At 31.0% G+C, this 19,700-nt stretch overlaps 3 protein-coding genes across 8 annotated transcripts in view; 1 reads left to right on the top strand and 2 right to left on the bottom strand.

Annotated features, from left to right (window-relative positions):
* LOC138943224 (uncharacterized) overlaps nt 1–19,700 on the top strand; it is a 57,811-nt gene that overhangs the window by 1,623 nt on the left and 36,488 nt on the right. The gene's annotated exons all lie outside the window — the stretch shown is intronic.
* Nucleotides 73–11,249, bottom strand: LOC138943156 (very long chain fatty acid elongase 1). 5 transcript variants are annotated; one of them, XM_070313718.1, is made up of 10 exons: nt 11,163–11,249; nt 8,346–8,651; nt 7,663–7,883; nt 7,001–7,049; nt 6,469–6,659; nt 6,287–6,367; nt 5,887–6,049; nt 5,543–5,682; nt 4,462–4,666; nt 73–3,416 (listed from the first exon to the last, which is right to left on the bottom strand). In XM_070313718.1, exons 3-9 carry the CDS (start codon nt 7,726–7,728, stop codon nt 4,502–4,504), a joined length of 855 nt encoding a protein of 284 aa, XP_070169819.1. In that variant the 5' UTR covers nt 7,729–7,883; nt 8,346–8,651; nt 11,163–11,249; the 3' UTR covers nt 73–3,416; nt 4,462–4,501. The 5 variants fall into 5 exon arrangements, with proteins under 5 accessions (XP_070169819.1, XP_070169818.1, XP_070169822.1 ...); XM_070313717.1 differs by having other exon boundaries at nt 11,109–11,194; XM_070313721.1 differs by lacking the exon at nt 4,462–4,666 and having other exon boundaries at nt 11,109–11,194.
* On the bottom strand, nt 10,857–11,300 carry Uxt (Uxt prefoldin-like subunit). The gene has a single exon (XM_070313558.1). It carries the CDS (start codon nt 11,298–11,300, stop codon nt 10,857–10,859), a length of 444 nt encoding a protein of 147 aa, XP_070169659.1.

The raw sequence follows: 19,700 nt of genomic DNA, 5'->3' as shown, positions 1-19,700 counted from the left end.
ATTAATTAAAATCAATATTGGCTAGTGCATTTGACGCAATGTTTATTTAAGATTTTCATGTTAATTTTATGATATACAGCAAGAGTTTGATAGTAAAAAAATATCGCTCGCAATAGGAACTAGATTTAATAGTTTCGCATTTACAGTTAAATAACATAAATAATATATTCAGCTGTAAAAAAATTTTATATACAAAAAGAAGCTTTTCTAAAAAAAAAAAACTCTTCTCCGAATTTTATAAAATTACGCGAAACTATATTAAATCTGGTTCCTTGAATCGATAGGGTAGCAAGGCACTAAACGAAAAGTTAGTATCCATTTTTTATACAAGTCGATAAATTTACCTCAGCGAAGTTTAACTACGCTTCTAGTTGAGATAATAACTTTGAATAGAAAGGGAGGAGCCTCTGACAAAGTGATGGAACATTTCTTGCGCGGACAGAAAAATTAACAGCTTCTCTAAAAATAATATTACTTATACTAATAACATAAATATTTACATACTTCTTATGTTGTTCACGTATACTGTGCACGAACCTTACGATTCGCAAACTTTTTCATTTAACTTGCTTTCCTGGAATTTTTCTAGCCATACGCAGCCACTCTCGTTCTTTCAACTAAGAGTCTTAAATCTTACGCGACACAGAATTTCATCGATATTCTCTAATAAATTCGAATGGGCCGCTCGAGATCCCCAATCCTAGTTGTAAATATTCAAAGTTCTTATCCCAATCAGTTTTTCTCTCCCCCCCTCTCCTTGCTCATCCCCCTGCCTCTATATAACCGTCAGTTTTATTCCAACACGGCCGCATCGCGAAAAGAAGGAACAATTCAAGTTTTTACTCGGGATGGATTTCCGGACGGGAAAGAAAACTTCCTCAATATTGGCGAGAAGGCTCGCGTGCGCGGCCTGAAATCGAAATTCTCGATGGGCTCGTTGTGTTAAATTTCGGCGGTGCCTCTCGCAAACAGCCCATGATTTACACCCAAAGTAAATCATCTCGCGTTACGCGTGCCTTTCAAACTATTTACAACAAGCTCTTCGCCATTCAAGACGTAAAATCGCAACGGGAAGAAATAAGCCGACCCGTTGCCTGCGAATCCGATTGCTTTAACATTTTTTTTTTTTTTCCATTCTCAGTTCGCATAATGTCTTCCAATCACCTCGTCTACTTCACGTTCATTAATCTTCGACGGCTTTCGGTAAGAAAACATTTCTCAAAAGAAAATGTCCCAACTCGTTACAACTGCGTAAAGATTTTTTAGGCAAAGCACAGAAATGGCGTTAATTAATTTTTCGAGTAAATAATACGCTTCTCGAGCAGATTATAAAAAGTATGCATAACATTATTGTCCATGCGCCGTTTATAAATACATCGCCCATTTTCATTGCGCGATTGTATCGGCACGCAAGACACGCGGTGAACGCGTGTGCTTCCGACGACGTGCAAAGAGGTAGAGGAAATTAAATTAAATTTAAATTAAGTTCAATTAATTAAGCCGCTTCCCCCGTGGGAACCGCGCTCCTGCGCTCGCTCGTTGTCCCTGAAATTCACCTCCTGCGAAAGGACTGTCTGAGAGGGTAGTGATCCTTGTCTGGCGCCGGATACGGAACTAATCTCTTTTAAATTAGTATTAAATTCTAAACGGTCCCGAGTCCCGTACGCGATGTTATTAAATTCCGCTGTGGTGCCACGTGTTGCCGTGAAATTTTCTCGCTACGAGCGAGTCGGCATGGGTCCGATGTTTTACACCGATCATAAATACGGTGGATTCCTCTATTACGTTCCGGCAGCGTTACGATTTCCGCAATATACGATATAATCTTTCATCTACGAAATTGTCTCGACAAGATTTAAAGACCGCTTTGAAACATCTGTGGATTTTTAATGATATGCGATTAATAACGTCGCGTTTATTCAGCCCCGTTCGGCTAACGGACGAGAAGTAACGCCAAGATTGTAAAAATGAATAATTCAAACTTATAACTTGTTTACGATATTTGAAATAGGCATTGTATTAGCTGCGATAAGTTGAGGAAAATTGGATTAAACACAAAAAAATTAATTACTTTTTTTCGCAATCGTTTTGTTCGGCGAATTAAGGGCAACATCGATACTATCTCATGTCGGTATGGCCCCTATTTTCCTAAACTTACGCTTCGCTACAACTTGAACCAGGGTCGCGTACGTCGAATTGTAATCATCATGCTGTAAGTTACCGACACCGAGATACACGTTAAAGACAGACAATTCGTGCGAGGTTTCGATCCATTGTCGGTGCTGTGCCAAAGAGCCGAAACTACCTGCCCTAGTCAGCACATTGCCGTCTCAGTAAATACTACACACACACACACACACACATACATACACATACATACACAATTATGTATACATGTACTTGGGTATTTAAGCAACCAATTACATCGTATACGAGCAAGCGATCGTAACGGAGGATCGTAATATGGGAGCTGCGACAATGCCGGGGGTGCTACCTTATAAATTTCACAGAATTGGCTGCACCGTCGTCACGAGGCATAGCTGGTAATAACGACACCGGGTGCGGTATTAAAATTTTCCAAAAATAAGTGCCGCTACCATATATTATTTATACGCCGCGATATTACCATATGCGTTTTGCTATACGCACGCTTTCCCGCGCCAACTACAGCCAAATAGCACGATCGATATTACAATATTTGCGTTTCCAAACGATTTAGAAATAAAGAATACAGATAAAATTATATAAAGATAAATAAAATTGTATGAAGATATAATATAATTATTTAAAAATGTATTAATCTATTGTATTATCGCAAAATATCTCTGGGTGTGAAAGAACTTTTAGCTATAAAAGTGTCTTGTATATATTACGTGTAAAGATATTTTCCTTGGTATTTAAAAATTCATAATGCAAAATATTATAATGCAACAAAATTATTTATACGCGCAATTCTTTATCCGCAAAGAAGAACTTAACTTTTTGTTTTCAAGTGCGTTTTCTAATGTGCACGAAAGTTTTCTTTTTAGTTTGAAACAAACGCAATTGTATCTTGGGAGTTTCCTTTCTCAAAATAGTCGCAAACGATATTCTTCTCTCGCTTTAATAGAACGCATCTAATCTACGTCGCATCGCTCGAAACTTGCAAAATATTCTCTAAAACTTATGGCTATGCATTGTTTCGAGATCAGGTTCCTAGTTAGAGACTGGCTGAGAAATGAATCTTCTCTCCATAGCAAAGCGAGATAGATAGATGTGACAGAGTCGGTCATACATTTCGTACGAGATCTTTCTCATTGTTGCTTTGACTTTTTTCTTTCTTCTTTCTTTTTTTTGTGGTATTGCATGTCGACACGTAGAACTGCCGCCGCTCCATATTTCATGACGATGAATTAAAAGTAGGATTGATGTAGACTCTGCAAAGTTATTAATTAATTATTGAACCAAATAATACGACTATATCTATTAAATATTACGTAGCGTTCCAAAAGTAAATATTAACTTTATTGTAAATCCGATTAATCGTCGTATAGATTATCTCTTTATAAAACTTTATTTCCTGCTTTATCACGTTGATTAAAATAACGTGTTAAATATATAGATAAGGCGATATCGCTCTAATGCCAAAATTGAACGATCAAGTTGTTTCGATTAAATAAGCATTCAACAGATGTAATAATAATTTATAATTTATTATAATCGCGACTAAACATCCCCCGTAAACATCCTCCGTTGTTTAAGAAAATGAAATATGAAATATTATATCAAATATAAAACAGATATATCAAATAAGAAAAACGAAAAAATAATATATGGTATTATATATAATATACATATATTATGGATACGTGAAACTATTACATGAAAAGGATTAGCCTATCACGTATACGGCGAGAGCCTATAAAGGGAAAAGCATTCTATGCAGGAGAAAGGGGTCGCCGCTTGAAGCATGGGATAAATACAGGAGACGTTAATAAAGTCTTATCGGCGTGAGGCCATGCGTGTCGACTTAAAGCCATGGACGCACTAATCCGCTATGCTAATGTCAGTCGGCCGGGAAAACAGTCGAGTAAGGTAACGCAATTTTCCCGGACACACGCATATCTGCATAGAACACAACATGCATGTATGTATGTATATATTCAACTACGTATGGGAATAGCACGGGAATAACATTCTGACAAATATAATAAACAAATATACTATAAATAAAAAAGTTTTGTCTTCTACAATCGACAATAACATAACTCCTGAGCAAATTCTCATTTAATTTATCATTAATTTGTCATTATTATAAATACTTGAATTTGTCATTATTATAAATAATCGAGAATTCGCGTTTCTATATCCTTACCAAACTGATTGTAAATTTAAAAAGTATTTAAGAGAATGGCTTTATTCATTTACGCAATATAATGTTCATTTAAATTCCATGCAAACATATGAAATCGATGTACATACTTTTTGGCTAACTAGAACATCATCGTAAGATATTACTCGTTTACTCAATTTTTTTTCTCACGTACGACTTTCTATAATAGTCTAAGAACATATAAAACATGATGGCAATTTGAGACATGTAAATGTATGCTAATGGTTTCCGCGCTGGCTCGCAAGATGGTAGAAGCGCTTGAAATGTATGAGCCACCATGATAGCAAATTGGATCTGAAATAAGAAATATTGGCTGATAAACGTGCAAAGACACACACATGTTTGTCATCATTTTTTAAATAATATATTGTATAATCAAACATTTAATATAATAGTTTATAATATAGATTTTTAATATAATATGACTCTTATCATGCGTGCAATCTATTTTATACTTGGTTGAAAACTTGCAAAAGCGAAAAATATATTAATAAAATTTCCGAAAGAAATTTAAATAAATATTTGCTTATGAACCATGTAAAAATAGCAAAACACGCAATATTTACTTAATATATGTTTTACAAGCTTTATATATATATATATATATATATATATATATATATATATATATATAACTTGCGATATATGTATTGTATGTAAAAAAGTATTTTGCCCTCGTCCAACCTTTGTCCGGAATTCTAGAGCGCAAAAGCTCCGCGCGAAATTAAACAACTACGTAACCCGATAAATCGTTCCGTCGATATCGCCGGAAATAAAAATTCTCTGGTAACGGATTATTTAATTAAAAACGGTACCACGAGCCTTCGTCCACCCATTTCACCCCGCCCCTCGCTGTTACGCTCAAATGCAAACCGAATTGGGATTCGAGAGAACACGTGTGATTCTGCAAGCAGCGCTTACGAAGCTTTTCAATCCCTCGTGAAAAGCCAGTTATCAAGTTATGGGAGCGCTGTAACCACAATGAAGTTCCCATGTATGAACATATCACGCGAAACGCGCTATTTTGCCCGTATGAATCTGAAATACTTTGTAAAACTATTATATAAAAAGCGAACGTAACAATCTAATTATTTTGAATAACTGATGGCTGAAAGATTGTCGGGACACTACAACACAACAAATATAAATTGATGTAAAATAGCTACGTACCAATTGCAAACATGTTAAATATTTCTTCCAAGGAGTGACTGTCTTCTGCATTTTAGGCCCCAAACAAGTACAGAAATAATAAATGTACATGATTACGTGCACTGCACAATTGGGCAACATTATAAAGGTCCACATGCCACCTATATACATATATTGTTTTATCTAATTATTACCTGCGATAGTGTGTCATAATTATAAATATAAAAAAGTAGATCTCTTTACAAATAAATTAATATATTTACAGCATATATTTCATTATAAATCTTTTTCAACTGAGATATGAATAAACCATTAATTCAATTTTCTTCCAAAAATTATTTAAATTTTTGCTATGTAATGCATACCAGGTGCATATTTACAAGAGATCCACGCCAAAAAGAGAGTTATTGTATGATGATATACGTGAAGAAATGACGTTTGTTTATATTTTTTCCTGAAGATAAAAATCACAGTATCTACAAGCTCGGTGATTTTTAGGATTAAAATCCACCATACCCATCGAGCCATCTATAAAAAATAAAAATTTATATACATGTGCGCGTACACACAATTTAAATATAAAAAAATTTTTATATTAAATTTTTCAAATATTTTAATTTTATTTATTTTAAAAATTCCTCAAGTTTTCGTAAGGATATTGTATATATATAAAATTTTATTTTAGATATTTTCAGAAAAAACTCAAAAAATAAGTAGTATAAAACTTAATTTTATTATAGTCTTTAATTATAATATAATACTTACGCTAAGCGACATAGAATCATTTGAAATTACAAAAGGTTCACATCCCATGGAAAGATGGGTGGTATAACCCGATGTAAGTATCTAAAAGACAGAGAAAATAAAATGGAACATTTACAATTAAAAATATTTACGTATATAATACGCACGCATATATATATATATAATTTATTGATTATACTTACACCATAAAATATAACAAGATTTGCAGTTGCGACAGAAATATTGTAACAAATCATAGTCTTTGTAAGCGCGTAAGATTTTCTGTTCTTCATATAACGTGGTCCAAAATAAAGTACAAAAGATAAATAAACGAGTGAAATTAGTGTTATACCAAATGGATTTGACATGAATAGCCAATTAGAAACTCTGGGATCTGCAAAACAAAACAAAAAAAAAATTTTCGAAATAAAATGCTATATTTATGTGCAATAATTTAAATCCATAAAAAAGATTGTATAATGACATCGTGATGCATAAAAAGATTTTTAAAAATATGTAATTGTAAAAGGAAGAAATTAAAAATATTATCTACATATTTAATAATAAAAAAAAAAAAACCCTCTCAATATAGATACTCAACGAAATAATTATATTTTTCATATACATTATTATATTCTATCAAATATTACATTTATTTATTTTCATCCATCATATAGTATATTTCACATGTACATAATATCTCTATTCAATTACTTGTTTACTCATCTAACTTACCCGAAATTTCATCAATGAGATAATGATAAATGTCCATGATTTCCATATTCTAAAAATAAATAAGACATAAATAAATTGTTAAATTTACATTAGCGGAATAATCAAACATCAAATGCAAAATTCGATGATTGATGAATATCTCAATGCAAAAATATCTTAATAGACATATCACATTAGATACAAAAATTTATATCGCGAAAGGAATAATTAACATTATAAGCAAAATTCTCTTAACCATACTGAGAGAGAGAGAAAAAAATTGATAACTTGACTAAATTCGTCCAACTAATTACTATTTCTTTGTATTTCTTTAATTGAAGTATTTAAGTATTTAAAATTTAAATATATATTCAAATATACGTCATATTATATTATTACGTCGTATATCATAGTATATTATTACTTAAATATTTAAATATTTCAATTAAAAAAACACAAAGAAATATAGTAATTAGTTGGATGAAATTAATCAAGTTAAGAATTTTTTTCTCAATGCATTGAATTTCAAATAAAAATTAATTTTTAATCGACGCGGTTATAGATCGAATGTCAAAATCAGCATCCTACCGAAATATTTACATAGAATAGATTTGAATGGAGCATTTTAAACAGAAAGAGAGTTTTTAACACGTTAAAAATTAAATCACAATTAGAATACGCACCTTCGAAGAAAAATTTGACAGATTTTTCCCACATTGTGATTCCAATTTATAAACATCCACCGACATTTTTAAAAATGACACTCGTGTAACCAATATATACGTGTTAACAACTCTCCGCTCTCCGCGTCGATAAGCTTTTGTGCTTCACGCTCATCCGCAGGCCAAGAACCCCTAATGGGTTCAGTTTAGAATGCAGGGTTGTAATGGTCGTGCGAAGCGCCCTGTAAAGAGTCCATTATTAAATCAGAACATACATAAAGTAAGAAAGAGATATATAATGAAAATGATTTAATAAAAATATTCTTGTCTTCTTATTTCTCATATATTAGTAACAAAAATGCATACAACTTTAGAATTCATAACTCTCAATATCACAAATAACACTTTTGGTGTTTTAATTTTAGATAGATAGTATTATCACCAAAATCATATATAAGAGAGAACATTATATACAAATCGAACAAAATCTTTGGACTGTAATGAGCATCTATTATTCATCAATATTATACAATAAAAAATTAATTATATTTTGATAATATCTAGTATTTTATATTTATTAAATAATATCACATTGCCGTAAATTTAAACGATTAAGATATATTAGATATATCAATAATAATACCGAAAAATATTTATGGCATATAAAAAAATTATCATCTTCTATAAATATCAATCATACATACAGCCATGGCGAATAATTATATATTCCAGGTAGTATGGAGATGTATGGCTTCTTCGTAGTTATTTAAATGTAAATTACTCCGCTTCGTACATCCATATGTCTTAACACCACGAACCGAGTCACACACAAATTCATCTTTATCTTAATATTACAGATTTATTGTCCAATTTTCTCCTCCTAATCAAATCATTTAGTTATTGCATAATTTTGAATCGAATGTAACTAATTAAATTCCGTGTCCGGAATTCATTATTTCTTCTTATCGTTTTTGCAGAAATTGGAATGCAAGTAGGGGGTAGCTGCATTTCTGCAAAAAAATTGTTTTGATTTAAAAACAGAGCTCTAAATAGATAATGTATTGTATTGTATTGTACTTTCGTAAATGTATTTTCACGTAAATTCACAGAATGCAAGGATGCAATATCCACACAGGATATAATATCCGAATCTAACATATTGTACATATCATATCGTTACATCAAATTATAATCAAAAATTTATAGTTAAAAAACATATATAGAACACCAGAAAATAATCATCAAACAATTTAGTTTTGAGAAATGTTTATAATATGTAGCACGAAAATTAGGATACGCTGTAAAACGGAATTGAAATTTTAAGATATTATATTTTAAAATGTCTATAAAAAGAGAGAGTTGTGTGCTAAAAAGCCTTGTCCAAATATATTTTTTTTAGCTTTTAAAATATATGTACAATATAAATATATCTTGTTTGTCTATGTTTTTCGATTTTGAATGATAAATCGGAAGAAGTTGATTATATATATAATGTATGTATAATTTATTGTTAAGTTTATCCTTTTTATTATAGTCATATGATTCTTTAATTTATTTCTCTCTCTCATTCTTTCTCATTCTCTTTAAATAAAAAGATATTAAATATTATAACTGAAACAAATAATATATATAATTAATAACTTAAATCGTTATATATAATATAAAAATAATATATATATATATATATATATATATAATAAACATTTTTTATATATAAAACATATCCTAAGAAATGCCTGAAGATTTTTTTCGATGCCATCTAGATATTTCAAAAGTGATATCATTAAAAATATTTATAGGTATACAAGATATTTACTATCAGTCACTAATATGCAAGAATATTATAATATTTATATGCAAGAATTTACTAGCAGACAGTATATAAATAGACAATCTTTCTTCGCAAAAATTAATCATCATGCTATGTTAATGAAGGTACATGACATATTATCATCCGATGATATACATACACACTACCATTGAACTATATATTGAGATGAGCTTTACCATCGACACTCTTATGGACAGAAGCTTAGGTAGAGCTTATACAGAAAATGTTTCGAGAATTATTAAACTTACTCTTTAATTATCGAAAATATATTATATATTATTGAATTATCTGTTATAGTATTATACACATATATATGTTATTAATGAAATTAATATATTTAATATAGTTCAATAATTATTAATGATGTTAGTTATGCATTAGCACTGGATCATACTTATACCTTTATAGAATTTGACAATCACATCAATCACAATGAAGCAATAAATAAAAAATAAGAAACAAACTTTTAAAATAATGCTTCAACATATTAGATGTCACAGAGTAATTTCAAATTTATAAATTGATTTTTCAAATTGGAATAGATTTTTTGTGAAACTTCATCTTTCTGCAAAATCTTAAAGAGTTAATAAATGAATAGGTTGTAGGAATGAATATTCTTTATACCTAATACAAGAGCGGATAATATATGCGTAAATGTACTGGTAAACACTTGAAACATATCATGCAAGGTTCTCTTCAAACTCTTATATGCACTACAGCACAGCATCAGCTTAAGTCACAAAGTACAAGATGACAATGTGAAGAGAGAATAGGGGAAAAATGCTAGGAAGGCTACTTTTGCACATATTTGCATAAGTGGCTGCATGTAAAATTTGATAAAGGAAATGGAAGAGGCGTTTTTCAAACACGCCATCTTATCTGGCTAAAGACAAGATGAAGACACAGAAAAATCATTATTTTCGCATTTATATACATTAAAAAAATTAAAATTATTTCATTACTTTGTTTTTTCTCCACATGATATCCTTTACCAGTACATACATTCAAATTAAACAATATTTTATATGATTTACTCTCCCTCTCTCTCTCTCTCTCCCTCTTTATCATGCTAAAGATAATTATATCTTTAGCGTGATAAAGTAATAGATTTAAGTAATAATAACATTACAAAGAAATGCTATTAAATTATTGATACATTTAAGAACAATTTTTACCATGTTCAATACTTTAACATATAACACAAGGTCTTTATAAATTTTTTAAATTAAAATTAACATATATATATATATATTGAATTATAAGTTTATTAATAAATTTGTAAAATTTATATATTCTGCTATTATAGCAAGTTTCAGTATATATTTTCTAATCGAATAATTTTTAATTCTTACATTAAATCATCTTTTATTCATTACAATAGTTTCTATTGATCGTATTCTTTAATTCCTTGTAAATCTCTAATGACAATAAGAGTTAACTTAATATGAGCATTGGTTGTTGCAATTACTTTCCGCAAATGAGCAATCTGTCTTTCCAGCAACTTGATCCGTATATTTATAACAATTAAAGCTTCATTCAAATCAAATTCGACATAATGTCCTAAACCAACGTCTAATAAAATCTTTGAAGCATCTGGAATGTGCGCTTGAATAAAAAAATTATTTCCTATATCGACCTTAGTCTTGAAACCTGTTTTTTCGACGTTTGTATTTTGAAATGTAGCTATCACCGATTTCAGTTGTAGAAATTCGGCAACGTCAGCATTCTTAGCATCAAGTTTTTCATCCAATTTTGCAAGATCGGCTTTTAATACATCGTTCACAAACGTCTCAAATTGTGAAATCTTCTGTTGAATTTGCAGATCCATTAGACTTGGGCTCTATAAAATAAGACAAATAAGATATCACACACACACACACACACAAAAGAGTGATTATTTGATTTAAAATATTTTATAATCGAAAGTTGAACATATATTTCATTAAAAAAAAAAATCTAATTTTCAGGTTATGTCACACATAACAATATTATGCATATAAATACTTAGATTTTGTCTTGTACAATAGCGATAATGTCACTCACATTGTCTTAGAATAAAGTGTCAAAGCCAAACAAATCGTATTACAAAATCTTTCTGATAAATATAACTGCAATTTTTACGCTGCATTTTTAAGTTTTATAACATATTGTACGACATCTTGGCTTAACAGAACTAGCAGCAAGCTTGTTAAGAAGCAGAGCAGCAGCTGTTAAGAAGGATCTCTGTAATATGTATACGACAAAAACCGATAAACTAAAACTAATATAATAAAAATGTAATTTATAAATACCAATTAAATATCCAAATAAATATCAATTTTACATAGTACAAAAATAATTTATTTTTTATATTCACGTGGTTAAATATATATATATATATACACACATACAGAATTCTTTCAACGCAGCAAAGTCGGTTCATATGAGGACTTAAAGTAATTTAATTGTCATCGCATCTATTGAAATATACATAAATTTTTTTTCACAATTGTAATGAACGTTAGAACAGATTATATAAAATGATGAAAAAATTAATTACACTTGGAGATACACGTGTTCATGCGAATATAAAAAACGATATATCTTATATAACCATTCATAACCACTTCATATTTCACTTAAACATATCACTATTCTTGTAAATACATATTCTCTTGGAAACTATCTGATAAAAAAGATCATCATTAATAATCTACAACAAATCTGAATCTCTTATAAGAAGGCTCTTATAGCAAGGTTATTTAACGTCTACACGTCGTCGGTAATCACATATTTCACTTTTTTCCAATAATTTTTGTATACATTTAACATCATTGGTAGTTTTTTTGCATAATTTTATATAGGATGCTGGTATATTTAAAGAGCGTGTGTACGCTCCGCGCGATGGATATATTAAAAACATATTATCAAATATACGCTAACGATCGTAAATTGCTCTTGAGTTAAGCTGGTGGTAATAGCACAACGATATACCTTACAATAATTATATATACAGGGTGTCCCATTTTAATCTCCTCAGGCAAATATCTCAAAAATCAAGCCCGGAAGAGAAAAATGTTTCGGACAAAAGTTGTTTGATTTCGAGGGGGCCATAAGATGGTGACAATAATATGACCTTGGAAAATCATTTGAAGGTCATGCGAAGGTCAACTTAAAAATCTTAAATGGAAACCCCCATTTTTTATTTAGTATTCTTGTAGCTGACATCGAGAGCTTTCCAAAACACTATAATAAAGTATTTTTTTATTGAGCACTTTTTGAGTTATTTTATATTTTAATCTGACATATTTTGATATAAAAAATTAAATATCTCGTAAAATATTTAGTTTTCGATAATCTTACCGTAATACTTCTATGTACAGAATAATGAGACAAATTAATTAGTGCCAAAAAAAAAATTGTTTTTAAGAAAATTATTTACAATGTATTTTTTTAAACAATTATTTGTTTTTTTTTTGTTTTTTTTTGGCACTAATTAATTTGTCTTATTATTCTGTACATAAAATTATTACGGTAAGATTATCGAAAACTGAATATTTTACGAAATATTTTATTTTTTATATCAAAATATGTCAAATTAAAATATAAAATAATTCAAAAAGTACTTAATGAAAAAATACTTTATTATAGTGTTTTGGAAAGCTCTCGATGTCAGCTACAAGAATATTAAATAAAAAATGGGGATTTCCATTTAAGATTTTAAAGTTGACCTTCACATGACCTTCAAATGATTTTCCAAGGTCAAACCAATGGTACCATCTTACGGCCCCCTCGAAACCAAACAACTTTTGTCCGAAACATTTTTCTCTTCCGGGCTTGGTTTTTGAGATATTTGCCCGAGGAGATTAAAATGGGACACCCTGCATATATATATATGATGTTTTTGATGTCTATGGTAAAATATACATATAAGTATATACATATAGGTAATCATACACTACGCTGTGTGCTGCTTTTTTTATCTTTCCTTCATCCATTTGGGCTTTGTTTGCGATAACTGAAGAACTTAATGCAAGTACGATGTTATCGTTACGAAATAACTATAAAGCAAACGCACCCTTTCAATCAACAAGTATATCAAATTTTACCTTCCGCGTACATGGTAACCTAACCGCTGCATTATAACGGCATACTGTTTATTATGTAAAATCAACCGCCGCGTAGCATAACGGGATTCGAAAACAACTGACAGTTTGATACACGAGGGATACACGCGTAATAAAGTACATACGCGACACAAAGATAAGCGATGGTAGGTTTGCGAAATGGACAGAGAAAAATGAATGCGCGATCGAGTTGATGGGACAACAACGATGTATCCGTAAAAATATATAACAGGTTCAAATGCATTGATATCGCGAGATTTCTCGCAACTAATTTGATACGATGCGAATCAAGGCAGAATCAAGAATCAAGGTTCAATAAATCCGGTTTGAAAACGCGTCTATATACAGGCGATTCAAGAATGTTCCTTTTCGGAAGCGTCGATTGTTACTCGCGTCTATGAAATACGATTGCGGAAATAAATGCAATGATTTCCACGTTTTTTAGGTTATGCTACCGCGCGTTATTGTTGCGATTTAATAAGCTTTTCGTTAATAACGTTCGTTTGCTCCTTTTATTTTAACAGTGATGCGCAAAAAGTGGCCATTCTCATGATGCATCCCGCTCACGCTTTTATGCCTTAGCCATGACTTAGCAAAGTACTTGGAATATTCGTTTTGGGATCGCATGATACAAAGGCATCGTCATTTTCAAATAGAAAAAGGCTCGGCAAGAAAAAAGATCCACTTTCGATTTACTTTTATAAGCGCAACAGATCAGTAGGGGAGTGGTTGCAAAAAGAGTCTTGCCTCGATATTTATTATATACTTTCATCCTGTAAAGAGTGAACATCATCCATGATGATTAACATTTGGAACGCTCTTGCAACTAAGATCTTTTTCAAGGATTATTACGAGACAGTAATTCCCATGTATTGCTACTAATTCTGAACTGAAAAAAATAATACAGTGCACTTAATATAATTATAATTTAATTATCCATTCTCATATAATTCTATTTAATGTAAACGATGCAAAAAATTAAATGCGTATTTATTTATATATATATATTAATATATATCGTTTACTTATATTAATTTACGTCGTTTTTTTCTTAAATACGCGATATGATTAATTTCATAGATCGATCATCGAAACTTTTTTGAATGTGTCTATTCTCGGGATATCGATAAAGTAATTGTAATGGAACAACAACGTTCAATCTCCGTATATTCATCTGCGTTACGGAGTTTATAAATTTGCATTAACAGAGAGTCCGAGAAGCCGCGATTATAAAAATTCATCGTCGCGACGGATTTTATGATCAATTAAATTGAATCAATTAATTTCCTCTGCGAGAGGACACTGAAACGATGTCGCGTTGGAGAGTAGTGGCGTCGCATTTTCTTTCTTTCACGGTGCATTCAATGCCGCGCGAAACACACAGCCCTCGCGGACTTAGCAACCGTTATCGGAAGTGATAGGAACATTTTCTTCATTCGGTATCAACTAAGTGCGACACTGAGAACACTCGGCCATCGTTTATACATCGTCTATTACTTATATAAGAATTCCTCGCTTAACTTCTTACCTTTGACGCGCAAATTCGTTCACGAGCGATATAGCAGGTGCGTATCGTGTCTTTTATGAGCGCCATTGCGGCGGAGGTTGTTTGTCAGTGTTATCTGACAGCATTCGCGGTATAAACCGTAATTTATATCGCAGATAAATAATTTAGCGCGTTGTGCTCTTTTAGCGATTTCATAAATTACCGATATCCTCGAGCTTGCCCCTTTGTGAACCAATTAAATGCAAGAGGGGGAGGGGGGGGGGGTGTATAAATGTTACTCCATCTTTAATTCTCTGAGAAACTATCAAAATATATACGCGTAAATTACCTTTATTACATATCATAAATAATTACGGAAGCGATTGCTTTATCGACAAGATTTGTATTTGTTACATATTTGATTGAAAAAATATATAAATATATAAATGACAAATATAGTAATTATAAAAAAAGATATCTTTTTTTAAAGATTATTTTTAAATGGACTATATATATAGAGAGAGAGATGTCACGTGTTGATTAATACTTCCGCAATGCTTTCTTTTACATTTAATAATAAAATTATAATGTCTATTAAACATGGAGATTGTAGTAACTCCCTTAGAAATAAAAATAATATTTTTATTTCTAACGGAAAATAATAATAAAATTGTTCAACAAGATTGCTTAATAAATTATTTAATGCATTCTATTCTATGGCGAACGGTGTTGACGACTCCAAGAGCGGGTAAATTTTTTTTTTCTCGCGTCCAAAACCGGCGGCCCTGGTCCAAGCGAGACGGTGTGCGTGACTGGCAGATGCATGCGAATACACAAATGCATATGCACGTGTGCGTTTAAGTGGAAACATGAAGCGCAGCAGGCAACATCGTATAATTAAGCGTGAGTATGCGGGATTCGCGTACGAGCCTATAAAAGTCGTCGCAATGTTTAACTGCAGTTTGTCCCAAGCATAAACTAGAAACTTATAGGTACTGTGTAGAAATACTCCACGACCGGAGACGCTGCAGCACTTTTGCAGCGTCTGCGAAAGAGACAGGCTTGCTCGAGAGAGCTTGGATATCATCGTATTGTCTCGTCGTGTCGATCGCACGTCCTTCGTCAAAGTCAAGGCTTGTAATCGTATCGTCCTGGCGACGCTTAAACCGAGACGATCCACTTTAGAATAGAATCGAGAATAAAATGAACTCGGGACGACGATCGTGACAAAGCGCAAAATAACATTAAGGATGATCTACCGTATAATCGAAATTCTCGATCGATGTCTCGTTTACGATAGTTTTTAGGATTCAGTTCTCGAAGCCTCGAATATAGTACATTTATACCCGTATTCATAGTCCGTCCTTGAGGAATAAGGATTCCTTGTTCCTCGTTCCACGTTTCATAAACTTTCCTTGACCGAACAAGGAATCTTATTGGCTCCCTTATCTCAAGGAAGGTCACGAGCTTTCTTGAGGAGTGATGCGACCTTTTTAGCAGACGATACGCAGAATATAACCAAATATAACCTCCAAAAGTTAGTTACATTTCAATCTGTGGTTTTGTGGTTATTTGTTGTCGCGCTCTCAAACTGAAAGTGTATAAAGGAAAAAGGGATAATGGACAATAAATTTTTAAATGATTCTGACGATGGATTTGAAGACGAAAATCTAGAGAATCGGATTCTGTGGCGGATTTCGAAAAGATACATTCGCGATTGAGAAAATCCCGTGGAATTTTTTGAAGATACGAAAAAGTTTTCATTTGTATTATATGAAATTAGTTGCAGGCAGCATAAAACGGTGCTGCCTCCAGTCGGTCACTAAAAATCCCTAAAATATTCCTTCCTTCTGAAAGGGAGACTCGAGGTCCATCTATGAAACAAGGTGGCCTTGCAGATTCAAGGAATCCTTCATGGAGGATTCCTCCGTCCTTAAAATAAGGAAGGACTATGAATACGGGTATTACATATATGCATATACATATATATATATATATTAATATATATGAGTTTAAAAAAAATTATACTTGAACATCTATATATAAATAATTTAAATAGTTTTGTTTATTGGCATCAAAGAAATTTTCTTTATAATATTTAGGGGAGAAAATATATTTATTTTAAAAAATATATATACAGGGTGGGGCATTTATATTGAGACACCTAAATATCTAAAAAATAAAGCAAGATAGAAATGTTTCAGATAAAAGTTGTTCGGTTTTAAGGGGGTCATAAGATGGCGCCATTAGTTTGACCTTGGGTGGAGGCGCTTCGAAGATTTCAATGTTAATCTTGTTTTATTTTCTTCACACCAATCGATGTCCCTCATTTCTTGAGGGATCCTTAAAATATTAAGGTAACATTATTGCATTAAAATAAATAATTTTATGAGATATTTCATAGTTTATGTAAAATTATGTCGAAGTAAAGTAATAAAATAAACTCGTAAACTATTAAACTTTTCATCATCGTAATCCTATAACTTTTTATGCAGAATATTGCGAGAAATCGATTTATGTAAAAAAATTTGGGTGTTTCCATTTAAAAAAAAAGCAAGATAACTAATGGCACCAACTTATGACCCCCTTAGAACCGAACAACTTTTGTCTGAAACATTTCTTTCTATCTTGCTTTATTTTTTAGATGTTTAAGTGTCTCAATATAAATGCCCCACCCTGTATATATAAAAATTTGTAATATAATTTTTTTATATATGCTTATAATTTTTGAAACGACAAAATTGAAAGTATAATTATATTTTTGTATCTAGTTTAAGAGTTTAAGAAACATAATATTCTCTTGCATCGATTCTCAAGCGTTGTCGAGCAATCATCATTGCAATTACAAACTGCTTTATGTATCGCGATATATCAACGAGCACATGACTGTTTAATCATAAAGAAGATAACCCTGCATAAAAAGAATCTGATGAAAAACGACAGAAATCAATGCAATGTTTACACAATCTCGTATACTCTATCCTTCCAATCGAGAAACGATTTACAATATATGTATATCAATTAATGCAATAAACAATAAAATAAAGAAAAATAGAAGCACGCGTTAGACATTGAGAAAAAAAAAAATCTGATATTTATGAATGAAAGATGATGAATTCTTCATTTGCACACACGTAAATATAAACACGAATATATACGAATTACTTGTCGTAATTATCGTAAATTATATTTTTTTTAAATAGAAATAGAAGATTTTCGATTAGTTTAAACGTAGAGAAGATATAGTGTTTCTTTGCTATCTCGCATTTACATAAGTACGACATAATGGCATAGTGAACATTATCGATTTGTAAATAATCAGATAATAGATGATCGGCAAACAGACATATAATAAATTCAATGCCGTGACAATTTCTACCACATTCAATTATTGTCGTTGCGGTAAAGTGAAATCGCACCGCTACATTCTTAACGTCCAAGATAATGCATCATCATCATGACAATTCATGTCAGCCAATGTCACTACCAATTTAAATGTAATCTCTGTTTATAGCAGAAGATCCGTGGCTAAACCGCAGTTCAGTATAAATCTAACAATCTTCAGAAAATATTGGTGTTAACGAGAAAAATTTGAAAACAACAATATCCTAAAAAAAAACTGAGATTCATTATAAATACGCTAACCTATCTTTAATATTGTACATAAAAAAAAAATTATATATAGCACATATTTTCATTGAAAGATGTAGAATCGAAAAATATTTATGACAATTTAATTTTTCGATAATCTACAAACGCATAAATCTTTAACTAATCAAGTTAAGGATGATGTAAGCGCAAATATATATAAACTGGTGATGTAATGTGAATCGTCGGTATCAAAGACCATGTTATTCAATTGCGCGAAATGGATTATCGAAACATTTATCTTCTCATATATAGACGCAGTTTAATACAAAAATGTCACATGTTTAATGTAGTTATTGGAATGAATGTTAAAAGCTGCATAAACTTATCGTCTCTGTTACTAATAAAATTTAAAATAATAAGTTATCCATCTATCTATCTATATACAATATATATATTTTTTTTTGTATATTCATAAACATTTCTGTTTTTTATTTTCGGATTTTTAAATAATATGCTTCATATAAAATATTTCTTACCGCCAAGCGCTATTTTTCCTTCCTGAGAATTAATTAAGAATTAATTAACGAAATTAATTTTATATATATTATATATATAAATATCATATATATATGCAGAAAACAATAAAATACAATTGTAACGTATAACATTTAAAATATATACAAATAAAATTAATTTCGTTAATTAATTGACAGGAAGGAAAAATAGCGCTTCGGCGGTAATAAATATTTCATGTGAAGCATATTATTTAAAAATTGCAAAATAAAAAACAGTAATGTTTATGAATATACAAAAATGTATAAAACGTGTTATGATATTATGATATCATTAATGAATATTAATTGTGCATCGATGGACGAATCAAAAAAATGTGAATTGAATTATCAATCAAACCACTTTGAGATTTTCATCAGCTACAGGTTCATTTAATCTTTAAATAAAATCTGCATGCCCCGTTAAATGGTGGGCGACTAGTCTCCCCCGTGCGACTCGATCGGCATGAAAAAGGACCGATACAAGCCCACCG

This window comes from Polyergus mexicanus, unplaced genomic scaffold (genome assembly GCF_030449975.1).
Source record: "Polyergus mexicanus isolate NDT 795.1 unplaced genomic scaffold, iyPolMexi1.0 SCAF_25, whole genome shotgun sequence".
Classification (NCBI taxonomy): Eukaryota; Metazoa; Arthropoda; class Insecta; order Hymenoptera; family Formicidae; genus Polyergus; species Polyergus mexicanus.
The sequence above is the reverse complement of the archived record's forward strand: the minus strand, read 5'-3'. Positions and strand labels throughout refer to the sequence as shown.